This window comes from Theropithecus gelada, chromosome 5 (genome assembly GCF_003255815.1).
Source record: "Theropithecus gelada isolate Dixy chromosome 5, Tgel_1.0, whole genome shotgun sequence".
NCBI lineage: Eukaryota > Metazoa > Chordata > Mammalia > Primates > Cercopithecidae > Theropithecus > Theropithecus gelada.
In genome coordinates, this window is record NC_037672.1 from 102,925,298 (window position 1) to 102,942,686 (window position 17,389).

Here is a 17,389-nt window from a genome sequence, read left to right on the forward strand (position 1 = left end):
CTAGGAACAGGGAAAGAGGCAAATGCAAACATGTGGCTCCTTTTCTCTTAACACTCCAACATTTGAGAAGCTGCAGCAAGTACACTTCCAACAGAATTATGTGAGCCTTTCAATGTGACTTCTTGCCAATCCAAGGTCCCTCAACTAACATTCTTTCTACCATCAATTTCTTCATGTAGTATTCTTCCTACTAAATACTAAACATACACTAAAAATTTAAATTTCAAAACTTAAAAACATAGCATATTAGTTTAGAAAACTAATGAGAACAGTAGGGAAAAATGTCTTTATAATCTGAAATGATTCCAAAATTAATTCCAAAGTGCATACAATTCAGGCTGCCAAATAACCTGTTAGTTATCAGTTGTAGTGAATAAATTACCAACTCGTTTTTATGATGTGATGACAACTTTGGCTTTAGTGACCATATTCTCTGTGACAACAAAGAGCAAAGGGGCACCCACTACCTGTTTCCTTAGATGTAAAGTGTTGTACTCCTATTTTCACAAATTACAGAAAGATAATTGTTTTTGTTAATTATTTTCTTGGAACAGAAATTTTACACTGATCCTGCCATCAAAGATTTGTATTCTACATAAAGCCAAATCTACATAAATAGCCAAATTTCTGTTTGTGGAGAAAATAAACAAATATTTACTGTTTCTCCCTTTTTTCTCCAAGAAGCACCACCTTAAGCCACATGTATCTGTGCACCCCCATAAACCATCAAGTGTAATATTAGCCAGTTAGATGATCCTTTTTAGGGGAGAAAAAAGGGTCAGAAGCCAAATAGCATCTGCATGTAAAAAGTACTTTATTTCTCCAAAAAATAAGAAATCTAACTTTAAACTGCATTTTAAAACCAGATACCTTTTAGTGTGCATGCAGGTTTCACTAAATAATTCTTTGTCTCAGTCACCCCAAGCATCCAACCCTGAGACCAACTCTTAACACTCCTCATAAAATATGTTCCTTGTAATAAATTGCAAAAAGCTTTCATGGGATGGACAATTGGTTAGAGAGGATGAATCTAATCTGTGCCACAGAGTATTTGGCCAACATCAATTCCAGCTCCCACACCACCTGTTATCTTTGGAATTCTGTCTCTGTTTTAAATCATTCTTTCAATGCACATTAGAAAGAAGCACTAAGGAGTGGCAAACCTAATTTGTTGCACTTCTTGTTTTATACCATGGGAAAATATCTACACAAACAGATGCTAATATAAAGACAGTATTTTTTAATAGAATGGATGGTTTATGTTCCTCCCGTTTGCTCAAACTACTAACACATCATTAACATTCAACACTGAAGAACTTAGATTGACACACACTTTTATTGTCCAACAAAAGTGTTAAGGGAAAGACAGCCACAGATTTGCATTCATCTCTTTCCTGTTCCCAGCATAGGATACTAGGAGACACAGATTGGAAGCATTCTAAGGATGAGCAAAAAGAGCTTACTGTCGGACTCATACATAATAATTAAACATAATTTTGCCCAAAAAAGTTGCTGTGAGTCAATCACAAGTAATATTTTAAAATTTAAAATGTTAAATCACACAGTATTCTTGAATTTACATTTGATCTTTAATTCATAGTCACATTTACAAGCAATATTATCAGGTTGGGCAGTGGTAAAAATCAAATTATGGTTTGAGAGTCTACCAACTTCTTATTACAAAAAAAGATCTCTGTATGAAGAATATTATTTTGTATTAAAACTATCAGTTTTAAATAGCTGCCAGTTGGAAAGAAATTTACAACAAAGAATGGTAAATGATGTATATCTTCTTTTTCTTAGTCAGGACAACACAATTATTTTTAACCACATACAGTATGAAGGAGCAAATAATTACGTTTCTACATTAAAGGAGGCAAAGTACACAAGAAAGTATGACAAAAAGCAAAGGCAAAAATAAAACAAGTTTGGATTAAGATCTGGTTTCAAGCCAGTCCCCATCATTTGCTAGTCATGTGGCTTTAAAAAATTAACCTCTGTAGATTCTACGTTCCTCCTCCAATAAGCAAGATTCTTTCCAGTTCAAAAAGGGCATTTATATTCTAAATCCCCTTCAGATTCAGAAAAGCAACCTACAGTCTATAGCTTTGTACTTTCTGCAGATTCTGTATTAAATAAAATCTATTTGTAAATGGTTAAGTATATTCTAGAGACAAATTAACAGACATTAATGTAAATTGCATTAATAGTACTTTGTTTTGTGGGGCAGAATACAAGCTGGAGTAGGTATTGGTAAAAATGAAATTATGGTTTGAGAGCCTACCAAGAGTTCTAAAATCTTAATAAAATAAGAGTAAAACTGTTCTTAAAAAACTAAAGAAAATGAGAGAGGAATGACACGTAACGTTATAGAAGGAAAAGGAAAAAAAAAATTAACTTTTCTTTGAGAAAAATATCCCCTAAAACATAGTAGTTTCGAGTAAGTGGGGTTTTAAGTGCCACAGGTGGCCTTTAAACTATTTTTCATGAGAGTTTATCAACTGAACTAATTTATATTACATCCGGGTGGATTATGTTTTTCTCATTTTCACTATATATTATTCTTATTTGTCCTACCACTCTCTTCACATTATTTAGGTCTTCTATCACTGTGGTCAAATCGTAGTATTTCTAATCAGAAAATCAAAATATGTTACTGCTACTTTCAAGATCAGGAGGTCAATTTTCAAACATGGAAGTGAGAGGTGAAGCTGGCTGGGCTTCTGGGTTGGGGACTTGGAGAACTTTTCTGTCTAACTAGAGGATTGTAAACACACTAATCAGTGCTGTGTCTAGCTAAAGATTTGTAAAGGCATCAATCAGCGCTCTGTGTCTAGCTAAAGGTTTATAAACGCACCAATCAGCACTCTGTAAAAATGGACCAATCAGCAGGACATGGGTGGGGCCAAATAAGGGAATAAAAGCTGGCCGCTGGACCCATGGGCGGCAACGTGCTCAGGTTCCCTTCCAGGGTGTGCAAGCTTTGTTTTTTCGCTCTTCACCGTAAATCTTGCTGCTGCTCACTCTGGGTCCGCACTACCTCTATGAGCTGTTAACACTCACTGCGAAGGTCTGCGGCTTCCCTCCTGAAGTCAGCGAGACCACGAACCCACTGGAAGGAAGGAACTCTGGACACATCTGAACATCTGAAGGAACAAACTCCGGACACACCATCTTTAAGAAGTGTAACACTCATCGTGAGGGTCTGTGGCTTCATTCTTGAAGTCAGACCAAGAACCCACCGGAAGGAATAAATTCCAGACACAGAAGTTAATATCAGTAATTACAGAAAAACCCATATAAGAAGTCACTTTGGAACAAGATTTTTAGCCTTTGAGCCCTGAGTCTATTTTTATTGTGAAGTATCTCATGTTTATTTTTTTCTCATCCTCTACAAAAAGGCAGTAGTAAACACGTGATGACCAGCCCTTGTCAGTTAAACTTTTCCCCAGGGGCATTAGAGGAATTTTGTATGAGAACTCTCAAAATGCCTTACATACTGCTGTGACTAAGATGTTACCCAGAGAATCTTACTTTCTGGATATCATTTATTTACTTGGGGGGGAGAAAAAGCAACCCATGACTGGTAACACTAATTATTGTTTCAGAAAACACAAAATACTCTAGGCTGCATTAAAAGGTATGTAGAATGTGTAAAGAATGAGCTATTGGTTTTTGTTTTGACATTAGGCAAATGTTTACTATATTCATTTGGAGGCTCCATAGCAAATAACATAATAAAATAATTTGATTTTAAGTAAAAATCTCAATGATGAGTAGAATTTTAGGAGGCAAGAATTATGCAAAAAGTTAATTCATTATAAAATTTATTTCTATTTTGAAAAGAATAAATTTATTACTTTTTATACCTTAAGATTTACAAGGAGCTCTCTGAATACAATGATCAGCTACATATATGTTAAAAAGAAGCTAAATTTTAAAAACCTGGTATTTAAGTTAGATATGTTAAGTCTCCTTTTTTGGAGATCCTTAAAATAAATATATTCTTATATTTCAAAGATATTACATGGGCTTTTGAAACAGAGCAGAGAGACACCCCTCCAAATGCTTTCAAATGCAGTATTAGAATGCTGACAAGATGCAGAAGGCCTGATTTCCAGGAATCCACTTAACTTCTCTCTAAACTTTACTCAATGTAATAAGTAAAGTGGAAAGAATATTTGTCTTCCTCACAGGATGTTGTATCTATTAAATTCAATAAACATGAACTGTTAATGTGCAAAACAATAATGCAAACATTGTCATAAAACAATCTCTGCTCTCAGTGGGTTTATAATCTAGTAAAAGAGACAATAGGAACAATTTTAATACAAATCAGAATGACCTAAAGACTATAATGGAGTAATAAATAAATAGTGCTATTCACCTCTCACAGAAAAGAAAATCATTGATTTCAATGTGAAGGATTGGGGACAGAAAAGGCTGCATTTGAGCTGGACTTTGAGGATAAGTAGTAGCTCAAGAAGCAACACGATAAGAGTGAAAGGGACATTAATCCTTGAATCAAAAGCCAGAGTTCTGTTCTACTTCTGCCTCTACCACTCACTAGAAACTAGCAGGAATCCCTTGCACAGAAGAGGCCGTGAGCATGTGGTCTTGTCTGAGTTGCTGTTGTTCACACAGGAAGGGACAGCTCAGTCTACTTGCTGATTTCACAGTGGGCTTAGCTGTTTCTGTCCACCTGTGGACCGAATGCTCCTGATGCATGAGATTCTGGCCTGAATCCTAGTATTCATGTTCTACTCTCCAACTGGGGAGAATTCCTGCATTAGGATGGTAATCCCTGGTCTTGCCAACTACTAAGTTCTCCTAGTAGAAGACTACAGATGTAAATCAGCCATCCAATTTTAGCTGCTTTAATTAGGTAAGACTCACTGTTTGGCATTCTGCATGATTCCTTTCAAAACCTTGCTGGTATTACTATTTAGCCATTTTCAATTTACAGTGTTATTAAAAGCTTAAACATTTTTATCTTATTTTCATTTTTAACTTTTAAAGAGAACAGGAAGCAATAACATAACAGGGAGAGTCCTACAGCTAGTCCTGCTGCAAGCAGGGAAAATTAGTATATTCCCACCCTGGCTTCCTTAGTTAGCTTGGCATAATATTTTCAAGGCTCAGGTTTAGATTTCTGACTTGAAAGTGGGCTAATCTCTTTAAACTTGGATCCAGTATTCAGGATCCAAACTTTGCACCTAGAACTAAGGAATACCATTATAATTGATAAAAAAAATTAAGATCAGTGGATAAGTTGGCAAAGACAAGACGAAGGACATTCATAGAAGACACTATGATTAGTAAATATGTAGGGAAAAAATTAAACCTATTATGAACACTATAACAATAATAAAATATTCTATCCTAGGAAGAACAGGAAAGAAGAAAATAGAAATCTCATATATTGCTGGTGACAATATAAGTTGGAATAACCCGTGTAAAATTCTATTTGTCTATAAAATGTTCTCTTTCTATTTCCACCTTAGGAAATTTATAGAAATCTCAGTCTTCTCATTTCCATCCCGGCTCCTGCCCCCAGCACAATCAGTTTTCAATACCACAGTGGGAATGATCTGCTTCTTTGTTCAAGACCCTCCAGTGGCTTCTCATTTTACCAGGGTAAAAGGGCAAGTCCCTAGATGATCCATAGACCCCATGTGATTTCCCTGCTCCCTCTGGGGCCTCATCTCTGCTCCTCTTCCCTGCTCCCTACACTCCAGCCACACAAGCCTCCTTGCTGTTCTTGGAACAAGCCAGCCGCACTCTTGCCTTAGGACTTTTGCTCTTAGCATTGCTACTTCAATGCTCTGGACCCACACGGGCTCACTCTTGTTTCTCTTCACCACTTTGCTCAGTTGTCATTTTCCCAGTGAGGCCTGCCTTGACCTACTCAACTCAAAATTTCAATTTGCTACTCTTATCCCTAGATTCCCAATTTCTCCTTACTCTGTTCTTCCTTTTACATATTAGACAAATTATTTATTATGTTTATGATCTGTCCTCCCACACAAAATGCAAGTTTTACAACAGCAGGGATTTTGTCTGTTTTGTACTCATGTATGCTAAAAACTTAAAATAATAGCACCTGACACATACACATAGGCAGGCAATAAGTAATGGCTGAATGAGTTTTAGAAAAACATAAATGAGAAATCATGTCTGAAAACAGCAGACTTGTTAACTAAAATCATTGTAATGGCATGGCTTCTGGATGGATCCCTCTTATCTTTCCGCCTGATTCAATCTTTTGTAGCCAGGTACTCAAAAGAGGCGAAAGAGCTCCAACTATCTATGTATTGGGTATTCTTGAATGGAGAAGCGACATTGACATTTTTCCTCTCAGGGTGAACAAGGATCCTTTTAGAGTCGTGTTTACTACTCATATTATAGAGGGCATAATTTGAGAAGTGGAGTCTGGTCTTAACAGGTCATCAGAACAGGGTAAATGTCAGGTCAACCACAGAAACCTTGATCTGTGGCTATGGCTCACACATTTTACAAAGCTCTTCTATCTTCTGTGGCCACCACTGTCCCCTCCCACCCTTGTTAGAGCAGAGCTGCTTCTTCACTATTCTAACTCCTCCAAGGCTGTCACATCAGAAGCAGAGGATTATCTCTCATTGTGTCCTAGGAAGACATAAGTCTAGGTGTGGGGCTGATAGGGAGCCCAATTATTATGCGCTTACTTTATCTAACACAGTTTGCTAACTTAGAAAACAAGTTATTCTCATCAAGTAAATTTTTAAGTTTTAACCCAAACCACATTTAATGTTTAGTACTAAACTTAGTGTAACTTTTATTCCCTCCGTCTTTTTATTTTCTAACAGGAGGTAATAATAATATTCTGTGTATGAATCCACTACACAGGCAGACACCTCATTTTCTTTCTCCTTTTCTTGGTGGGGAGATAAACTCAAACAGAACATTAACACTGAAAAATTCCCAATATGATCTATCCTGTGAATATCTAAGTCTAATCTAAGACTCATGGAGGAAATGAAAAATGATTGTGCCTCTACCCTAGAAATTCTGATGAATAGATCTTTAGAGAACGCCAGGAATTTGTTCTTTAAGAAGCATTCTTGGTGATTTTGATGCTGGTGTTTCACAGAGCCCACTGGCAAAACAGAATATGGAAAGAAGGATGAAAATAATAGAAGCCAACTGGAATTTAAAGATTTGATTCACAATGTAAGTCATTATAAAACAGCATAATAAGTAAAGATAAACTAGTAGTAGCAAGATGTACCTTGACCTATGGCAAGACAATGAAGCTGCTTGTGAAACTAAATCATCATATTATTAATAAGCATGTAAGCTGCTAAAAATGCATGTAGTCATTGTTGGAGGAACAGACTTTAAGTGCTCCTCAGTAGACTGAAGAAATGCTACTAAATATATCATATATGAAATGTTTGTCTTATGTGAAAAATAAATGAAAGCTCATAAAAACTTCAGATATTTGTAATTATAGCAAGTTTGAGAATGATTCTTGGATAGTCCACCCCCTTTACTTTTTCACATCCATGGGAACTGGCTGTGGGTATTACCTAAAATTGCATCTATGGATAAATTTTAGTTTCCTAATTTGTTTTAGAAAGTTTTAACAATAATTCACTCCATATTTTCCCAGTAGTTTTTCTTTATAAGTATTTAGTATAATGTCTATTCAATTTGTTTCATGGGATTGGACTGGCAAAAATTAAATTAGCTAGTATGGAAGACATTCTGAAACAATCATGAAAGAGCTGCATTGTCATCATAATAGTGATGACTATGTAGCAACGTAGAAAGATGTTTACAATTTTAAAAATTTCAAAATTATATACCAAGATTATAATTACATAACATCACACACTATGAAGACAATCATTAACTGGGTAACATAGACAGATGGTATATTAGTTTGTTTATGTGTTGCTATAAAGAAATACCTGAGGCTGGGTAATTTATAAAGAAAAAACGTTTATTTTGGCTCACAGTTCTGCAGGTTGTATAAGCACAGTACCGACATCTGCTTGGCTTCTGGTGAGGGCCTCAGGAAGCTTACATCATGGCAGAAGGCAAAAGGGGAGCAGATGTGTCACATGGCAAGAGAGCATGAATGGGAGTTGCCAGGCTCTCTCATGTGAGCTCTCATGTGAGCTACCAAAGTAAGTGATATGGCCTGGCTCTGTGTCCCCACCCAAATCTCATAATGATTTGCAATCCAAGTTGTAATACCCGTGTGTTGAGGGAGGGGGCTTGTGGGAGGTAATCTGATCATGGAGGTGGTTTTCCCGTGCTGTTCTCCTGGTAATGAGTGAGTTCTTATGAGACCTGATGATTCTATAAGGGGCTTTTCTCCCTTGTGCTCTGCACTTTTCTCTCCTGCTCCCATGTAAAGAAGGATGTGATTGCTTCCCCTTCTGCCATAATTGTAAGTTTCCTGAGGCCTCCCTAGTCATGTGGAACTGTGAGTCAACTAAATATCTTTCATTTATAAGTTACCCAGGCTCAGGCAGTTCTTTAGAGCAGCATGAGAATGGACTAATACAGTACATTGAGTGGAATGCTGCTATAAAGATAACCAAAAATGTAGAAGCAACTTTGGAACTGGGTAACAAGCAGAGGTTCAAAGTTTGGAGGGCTCAGAAGAAGACAGGAAGGTGTGGGAATGTTTGGAACTTCCTAGAGACTTGTTGAATGGTTTTGACCAAAATGTTGATAGTGACATGGACAATGAAATCCAGGTTGAGTTGGTTTCAGATGGAGATGAGTAACTTCTTGGGAACTGGAGCAAAGGTGACTCTTGCTATGCCTTAGCAAAGAGACTGGTGGCATTGTGCTGCTGCCCTAGAGAACTGTAGAACTCTGAACTTGAGAGAGATTATTTAGGGTATCTGGCAGAAGCAATTTCTAAGTGGCAAAGCATTCAAGAGGAAGCACAACATAAAAGTTTGGAAAATTTGTAGCCTAATGATGCACAAAGAAAAACATTTTCTGGGGAGAAATTCAATCCTGCTGCAGAAATTTGCTTAAGTACAAGACCACGAATGTTAATCACCAAGACAATGGGGAAAATCTCTCCAGGGCAAGTCAGAGAACTTCACAGCAGCCCTCCCATCACAGGCCTCGAGGCCTAGGAAGAAAAAATGGTTTTGTAGGTTAAGCCCAGGCCCCCTTGCACTGTGCAGCTTTGGGACATGGTGCCCTGCATCCCGGCTGCTCTAGCCATGGGTAAAAGGGGCCAAGGTCCAGCTTAGGCCATGGCTTCAGAGGGTGCAAGCCCCAAGCCCTAATGGCTTCCATCTGGTGTTGAGCCTGGGGGTGTACTTCTCAAGAAGTGAGATTTTGGAACCTCAGCCTAGATTTCAGAGGATGTATGGAAATCCTTGGCTGTCCAGGTAGAAGTTTGCTGCAGGGGCAGAGCCCTCATGGAGAACCTCTGTTAGGGTAGTACAGAAGGGAAATGTGGGGTTGGAGCCCCCACACAGAGGCCTCACTAGGGCACTGCCTAGTGGAGCTGTGAGAAGAGGGCCACCATCCTCCAGACCCCAGAATGGTAGATCCACTGACAGCTTGCAACCGTGTACATGGAAAAGCCACAGACACTCAACGCCAGCCCATGAAAGCAACCATGAAGGTGGTTGTACCCTGCAAAGCCACAGGGGTGGAACTGCCCAAGGCCATGGGAGCCCACTTCTTCCATCAGCATCGCCTGGATGTGAGACATGGGGTCTAAGGAGATCATTTTGGAAATTTAAGGCTCAATGTCTGCCCTATTGGATTTCGGACATGTATAGGACGTGTAGTGCCTTTATTTTGGACAGTTTCTCCCACTTAAAATGGCTGTATTTACCCAATGCCTGTACCCCATTGTATCTAGGAAGTAACTAACTTGCTTTTGATTTTACAGGCTCATAGGCAGAAGGGACTTGCCTTGTCTCAGATGAAACTTTGGACTTGGACTTTTGGGTTAATACTGGAAAGAGTTAAGATTTTGGGGGACTGTTGGGAAGGCATAATTGTGTTTTGAAATGTGAGAAAGATGAGATTTGGGAGGATCAAGGGGCAGAGTGATATGGTCTGGCTCTGAGTCCCCGCCTAAATCTCATCTTGAATTGTAATCCAAAAGTGGTGGAGAAGGGACCTCATGGGAGGTGATCAGATCATGGTGGCAGTTCCCCTGTGCTGTTCTTGTGATATTGAGTGAGTTCTCATGAGAGTTTATGATTTTTATAAGGGGATTTTCCCTGCTTTGCTCTGCACTTGTCTCTCCTGCCACCATGTAAAGGATATGTTTGTTTCCCTTTCCTCCGTAATTGTAAGTTTCCTGAGGTCTCCCCAGCCATGTGGAACTGAGTCAATTTAACCTCTTTCCTTTATAAATTACCCAGTCTCAGGCAGTTCTTTATAGCAGCATGAAAACGGACTAACACAGTGCGAACTTACTCATTACCATAGAGATTACATTTCACCATGAGATTTGGAGCAGACAAAACACCTAAACCATATCAAATGGATTTACCTCACTAGCAAGGCTCACTAACTAGGTAGCATCTGAGTACTACTGACTGCTAGAAGGAGAAGGGGAAAAATACTAGGTGTGCCTTATGCCACAAGAGGACCACCAGGCACAGCTTACTTCTTCGAGAGACTAACGTCACATGCCATAAATCCACTATCTATCTCTTGATAATTCCAGCTAACTTTTTACAACTATTGCAATAATAGTACTCTATTCTCTATCTTTCTGTATGTTTTATTTTCACAATTTAAATGCTCAATATATCAAAAAAAGTAAAAAGAATTCGTTCTTCTCTTACACTCTTTCTTGTCCCTCAAAGAGGTTCATACATTACCGAAGACACTTCAAAGAGAATATTTACTCCCGGAATAATCATTTAAACTCTCTGTGCCTGTTTTCTTATCTATAAAATAGAGGAGTGCTCTGCGCTTTGCCTACATTGCAAGGCAGTTGTATGTGAGAAACTGCATGCATAGAAGGATGGAAAAACCATAGGATTTACAGCCACAGAGTAATGGGTTCTATCTAATCCTGGCTCTGAAACTGAACTAGTTGTGTGACTTTGGGCAAGTTATAGAACTTCTCAAGTACAGGCATATAGGGTATATGTACACATAGTATCCAAAACAGTGCTTGTTATACAATAGGTGCTCAATAAACAATAACTGTTATCATAAGTCTTTTGTAAACCACAAAGCACTTTAAATGCAATTTGTTAATGATGATATATAGAAAAAGGGAGAAAAAGTAGTGAACAAAACTGGTAAGAAAGAAATGCAGTATTCAGAGTGTGAGTATTAGATGTGTTTGAGGAGTGAGTAGCATTGCATAGCTGCAGGATGGGTTTGCTGACAAAAGGAGAGAGTCTGATTTTTATTGTCAAGAATATAGAAAACTATGCATAGAGGGCATTTTGAGAAAAATATAACAAAATAGGATCTATGTTGTAAGAAAATCACTGTTTAGAAATGTGGAAGATGGTATGAAAGGAGAAAAACTGGAGGCAAGACAACCACTTGGTTAGGAGGTAAGAGTGCATGATACTAATCTATAGCAATGGGGATGAGACAGAGGGGCTGGATCTGAGTCATGGAGAAGAGATAGGAGCCTGTTAACAAGAATCCAGTGAAGTAAGGGAAAAATCAACAGAGTAAGGGTGTCAACAAATGAGGACAACAAATAAACATTTAGATCATCTTCATGAGTAAAGAGAAGTTCCATATGATTTCAAGGCTTCAAGTGGAAGATTTAGAGAAAGTCAATTCCATCGTTCAAGAACAAGGAGAAAGGAGCATAAGTGCAAGTGAAGATGAATTCAGGTATGGACAAGAGAAGCCAAAGGCATTTAAACTGATGACCAATAGGTAGACACCAGAAAGAGACCTGGGCTTCTTATGGAGATTTGGGAGTCATTGTTACAGAGGTCACCATCATAGAGGGAGTTGTCACTACAGAGTGACATCCCATAGAGATGATGAGAGTCATCCCCAGAGTCATCACCATAAGCGGAATGAATGAGAATCAAAAAGAGATTAGGATTTCCAAAACAATAAGTTACAGGAAGGAGCCTTAATAAATGTAACACATTTACACAGGCATTAATAAGAGTAGAGGTTGACCAAATATTTAAAGCCTCTACCAGCAATGGACTTGAAAGGAATAATACAGTATGAAAATGAAAGTAACAGTTGTCTACACAAATTTTATTAATTTATTGAATTTGTGATTTTTACATCCAATCTATAGAAATAAAAACTAGTAAAATCAATGGGTTCCTTTAGGTATAGAAACTAGAATTGGTCAACTCAATGCCTCTAAATTTGTGCTATGAAATGAAACAAAATCTTTTTTTTTTTTTTTTGAGACAGAGTCTCTCTGTTGCCCAGGTTGGAGTGCAGTGGCATGATCTCTGCTTACTGCAACCTCTGCCTCCTGGGCTCAAGCAATTCTTCTGCTTCAGCCTCCTGCATAGCTGGGAGTACAGGCATGCACCACCAGGCCCAGCTATTTTTTGTATCTTTAATAGAGATGGGGTTTCAACATATTGGCCAGGTTGGTCTCGAACTCCTGACCTCGTGACCTGCCCACCCCGGTCTCCCAAAGTGCTGAAATTACAGGCATGAACCACCGCGCCTGGCCAAAATCTTGTTTTTATATCAATAAATGTCCAAAGGAGACTAATTTAAAATTCTGTTTATTTATATATTGCACAGCTCAAAAAGTTTGAAAAACTGAAGTTTTAACAGGAAGTCAGTAAATGCTCACAGATCCCCTTAGCACTTGGGGAAAAAGAGTCTTGGAGTCCTTAGAGATGGGAATCTTGACAGCAGAATTTCAGATGTTTCAATCACTTGCTAAGGAAGTGCCATACTTGCTCTGCATTTAAAATGGGGAAAGAGGGCATTGGGGAAGGGATAAAAGAAAGAAGGAGGGAGAAAGGAGTGATTAATAAAATTTAATTTAGACTTTTAGGAAATATTTAGGCAGATACAAACAGTCATAAGCTCTCTATCTAAAGTTGCATTTCTCTATTTAAAGCTATTTCCCTTTAAACTTTTGTCCCAAGTTCTCTAATTTGGCCCAAGCCTTATATAAAGCTATATTAAACATTCTAGAACCTTCCTACTTTATTTCTTGTATCTTTCTGGGTCATTTTAGTCTCTAGCAGACAACACAGAAGTGCTACAACATGAAAGGTTTAGATAAAGCTCGTATAGTAAAATTTGACTACACAAAAAATACCCCAAATGAGATAGTATTGCAAAGAAACAATTTGTTAGCTTACCATATAAGGAATACAGTTTGCTTTCCCATGAAATCATGTCTATGGATTTACTCCTTTCTAAACATGTCATACTTGACTCACATTAAATAGTTCTCATATTTCTTCCAAATCTGCAACTTGAATATTCTTCTAATATTTTATATTAAAACAAAAAGCCAAAAGCCTTGCAATATTTTGAAAGACAAATGATGTGTGCACATGCTTAAATTTTGAAAATTTCACTACAGAGCATTTTTACTTGTTTATTAAGATAGCTTCAAATAATGGTAATAAAAATATTGTATTTATTTTTAATTCTACAATAGTATAGGTTTTAAGATCTTCAGCTAAAATAAGTGATTCATTAAAATAAGATAAATATCTGAATGTAAGAGGTTTTTTTTTTTTTTTTTTTGATTAAGTCTTTTAAAATTAAATGTGTCAGAACTGGCTGGAATATCTCAGTACTTCACCAAAAAAAGTCACTGTACAATCAAATCATTTTCTAGACTAGAAAAGTAGTTAAATGCATTCTCTTTATTTTCTGAATTAGAAAATATTTCATCTGAAATTTCAGCGACTATTTTAAAAATATTTCACTTAGCTTATACAGCTTTTCAATTTATCTCTTTTTATTTTTATGTTTTGACTTCCGCTACTGTAAACAAATAAATTTATACGCCTCACTCTTAATGAATCAAAATATACCATACCTTCTTCATTATTTTCTTTATTCGGTGAAGATAATACCTGAAAATAAAAACAGAGAAATAATCTCTGTTACAATAAATATTTATATGTGGAAAGCGCATCCAGAAAAGTTTTTTCATGAAATTACAGAACAAAGTTTACACACAATGAATCCCTAAGCTGAAAAAGGTAAATATTCCCCTTTGTTTTTCATTATCATCGTTCATTCTTTCAGATAAACAAACCACGGACTTAGAGTGAAATAAAAATACTTGAAAATTTTTTTTAATCTTAACCCATGGAATTCACTGAAGGTCTTGCAGCTGGGAATGAGAAGAAAGGTTTTCTTTCAATTGCTTCCACAGCTGATGTCTTGAAAGTTAAAATCAAGCACACACACACATATTTAAATATACGTTTGTTCATGCTTGCTATAAAACACACACTTGCTATAAAATTTATCTGTTTTCTAGAACTTTAAATTATTGTTTCTGTTTATTCTGATGGCTGGACCAAGATTCTTAGAACATACAAGTTTGAAGAAACATTTTTCTGAGATAGTTTTTTTCCCCATAATTAAGAACAATACTTTTTAACACTCCATTGGAGGATCCATTTTCCATAAAGAAGAAGCCACAAAGACTATTTAGTTTAAAGAACCATTAGAATTTGCATCTATGTGTCCACCATCCAAGTAGAGAAATGAAACATGCCAGGCCCCTCCCCAACTATGACCCCTTCCTTCCTAGCGATAACCCTACCCTACCCTGATTTTATAACACACTTTTCAGATTTCAAATTTAATAATTAACTTCTAATTCTCTGAATTTGCTGACCTTCAATAGACAGGAAATACCTGCCTCTAGCATTTGTTAAGTCTGAGGCAGAGGTACAAAGGTACAAATATATATCTAAATATTTAAAAGTTACAATAACTCAGGCTAACAAGTGATGAATATATATATGAAATGTGTTCCATCTCACTATCTTGATACAAGTACCTTTGTAATGACCTAGAAGCTCTCATTTAGGATTCCAGACACCTTAGAGACATGTGTCTGGATGTGGCAGAGGAAGGAAAAGAGGCCCTCATCCTGCTCCACTTCTCTCCCTATTCCAGGCTGCTTTCTGCATTTCAAGGGCCTCATCTGCACATGGGTAGAAATTCAGTAGCCCACATATCTAGGCACCTTTTACCTCCAAACAGCCACCCACTGGTCCCTGCAGAAGTAACGGTGGGTACAAAGTCCACAGAGTCAGGAGTGTGGACCTGGGGAGATGTGTAGCCTGGTATCTACAGAGGCCCTGGAAACACGCTTAAACCTGTCTGGGCAGAGGATTCCAGAGTCCTGGGTAGCCAGGATGTGGTCTAGAATGGGGGTATGCCCCCTAGTGAGTCTAACTTTGGCCCCTTGTGGGGATGTGGTCTAGAATGGGGGCATGCCTCCTGGTAAGTCTATAACTTTGGCCCCTTTTGTTCTATTAAAGCCTTCAGCTGATTAGATGGGGCCTACCAACATTATGGAGGGCAATCTGCATTATTCAGAGTTCACTGATTTAAATGTTAATCTCATCTAAAAACACCCTCCAAGTTGACACATAAAATTAACTATCATAGGGAATATTTTAATATTGCTGAAATGTAAATCTTTCTTCTTGTGGAGTGGTGGCTATTCAGTACTGCCCTCAGATTTAAGCACAGAGAGCCTTTCTCAGATCCTGCTTTTTGGAGGGTCATACTTGGCCCTTATTTAGTCGCATATCTTACCCCAGGGCAAGAAGACCAAGGGGCCAAAGTTATAGACTTTCTACTCCGTTTTAAGAAAAAATCTGAACAAACAGACTTTATTTTCTTTATATCAAAAAAAAAAAAAAAAAGAAAAAAAAAAAGGATGGTGTAACCATGTAAATAAAATTACAATTTTATCTTTTTTTTGGTTTGTTTGTTTTAGAGATGGGGTCTCGCTAAGTTGCCCAGGCTGGTCTTGAACTTCTGGGCTCAAACATTCCTCCCACCTTGGTCTCTCAAAGTGCTAGGATTACAGGCATGAGCCACCGTGCCTGGCCTAAAATTACACTTTTTTAAAAACATCCTTTAGTTTTTCCAAGTACTTCAAAAAGAATAAAATCTACTCAGCTTGTGCACAAAGAGAAATTCTTAACTATCATTGATTTTCGGGATGGTAGGATTTAAATCTGGGTATGACAGTAACACAACATAAAAATTGTACTCCTTGAGATTAGGCATTTGGGATTTGACGGCTCTATTTTTCTAAACAGACCATAAAACGGGGTAACCTGCTTCTTCTATGAAATTGCTATATACTCCTTAAATTGTGCAGGATGCCTATTTGTGTCCTGAACAATTTAAGGAGAGTATAACAATACAAAATTTTTTTCTTAAATTAGCTGTTTAGATTTCCAAGTTCAAATTAGCAGCTGCTTCTTGTTGGAGCTGCCAAACATTTCAGAGGAATAAAATGTATAGTGTATAAAAATAGAATAATTGAGCAGCTTCTCGTTAACCTAAAAAGTATTACAGAAAAGAAATGAGCAAGCTACTCTAAAACATTTATTGTTACATTTTATTTTAAAATAATTTCCAGAATGGTTTTATTTCTTTATTCTTAAAATAAATTTCTCAATTGATAGAATATATTCAGAATATGCAAAGCCATATGATATATATTTAAATACACACACCCACCCACCCACCCCATCATAGGTAAGTCTGACACTCAGAGATAATGATAAAAATGTGAAGGTAATTTAAAAAATTACCATATTAAAACAGAAACTATCATTTAAATTTGAAAACATCAATTATAATGGATTCATGATAAACATTAGCTATTTGACTCTTTACCTACAGTCGATGATTTTCTGGTAACTAAACATAATGACAAATATAACATTTACTTACAGAAAACGGAACAAAGAAATGTATGGAGCAGTACCCAAAAGATCACTAATCCCAATTCTTCACTCTCAGGGGATACTATGATTACATTTTCATTGTAAGAAACTAAAAAAAATAACTTTTAGTTACTTACTTCTAATTTCTTTTAATGTAATACCTCATCTAATTTCTTAGTAGGAAAAGAATGTGGACATCCTCTACTCACCCAAGATAAATTATCCACCAACAATGAGTATCGTTTTATAGTCTCATTCTAAAAATGCTATTGCCATGGCTGGGTGTGGTGGCTCATGCCTGTAATCTTAGCACTTTGGGAAGCCAAGGCAGGTAGATCCACTTGAGCTCAGGAGTTTGAGACCAGCCCCGGCAACATAGTGAGACCATGTCTTTAATTAATTAATTAATAAAAATGCTATCTACTCCTCTTCCTCATCCCAAAAATCCTTCTCATTATCTTTATATCTTTAATTGCTTTCAAACAAATCTA

The 17,389-nt window shown here is 37.1% G+C and overlaps 1 protein-coding gene across 4 annotated transcripts in view; it reads right to left on the bottom strand.

The window, feature by feature from the left end:
- Positions 1–12,706: 12,706 nt before the first annotated feature.
- Positions 12,707–17,389, bottom strand: part of PPA2 (pyrophosphatase (inorganic) 2) — a 105,869-nt gene continuing 101,186 nt past the window's right edge. For all 4 annotated transcript variants that reach the window (XM_025386124.1, XM_025386123.1, XM_025386120.1 and 1 more), the window contains 2 exons: positions 14,006–14,042; positions 12,707–12,904 (listed from right to left, as the gene is read on the bottom strand). In XM_025386124.1, coding sequence (XP_025241909.1) covers positions 12,876–12,904; positions 14,006–14,042 — 66 coding nt within the window. In that variant the 3' untranslated portion in view covers positions 12,707–12,875. The remainder of the gene's footprint in view (positions 12,905–14,005; positions 14,043–17,389) is intronic.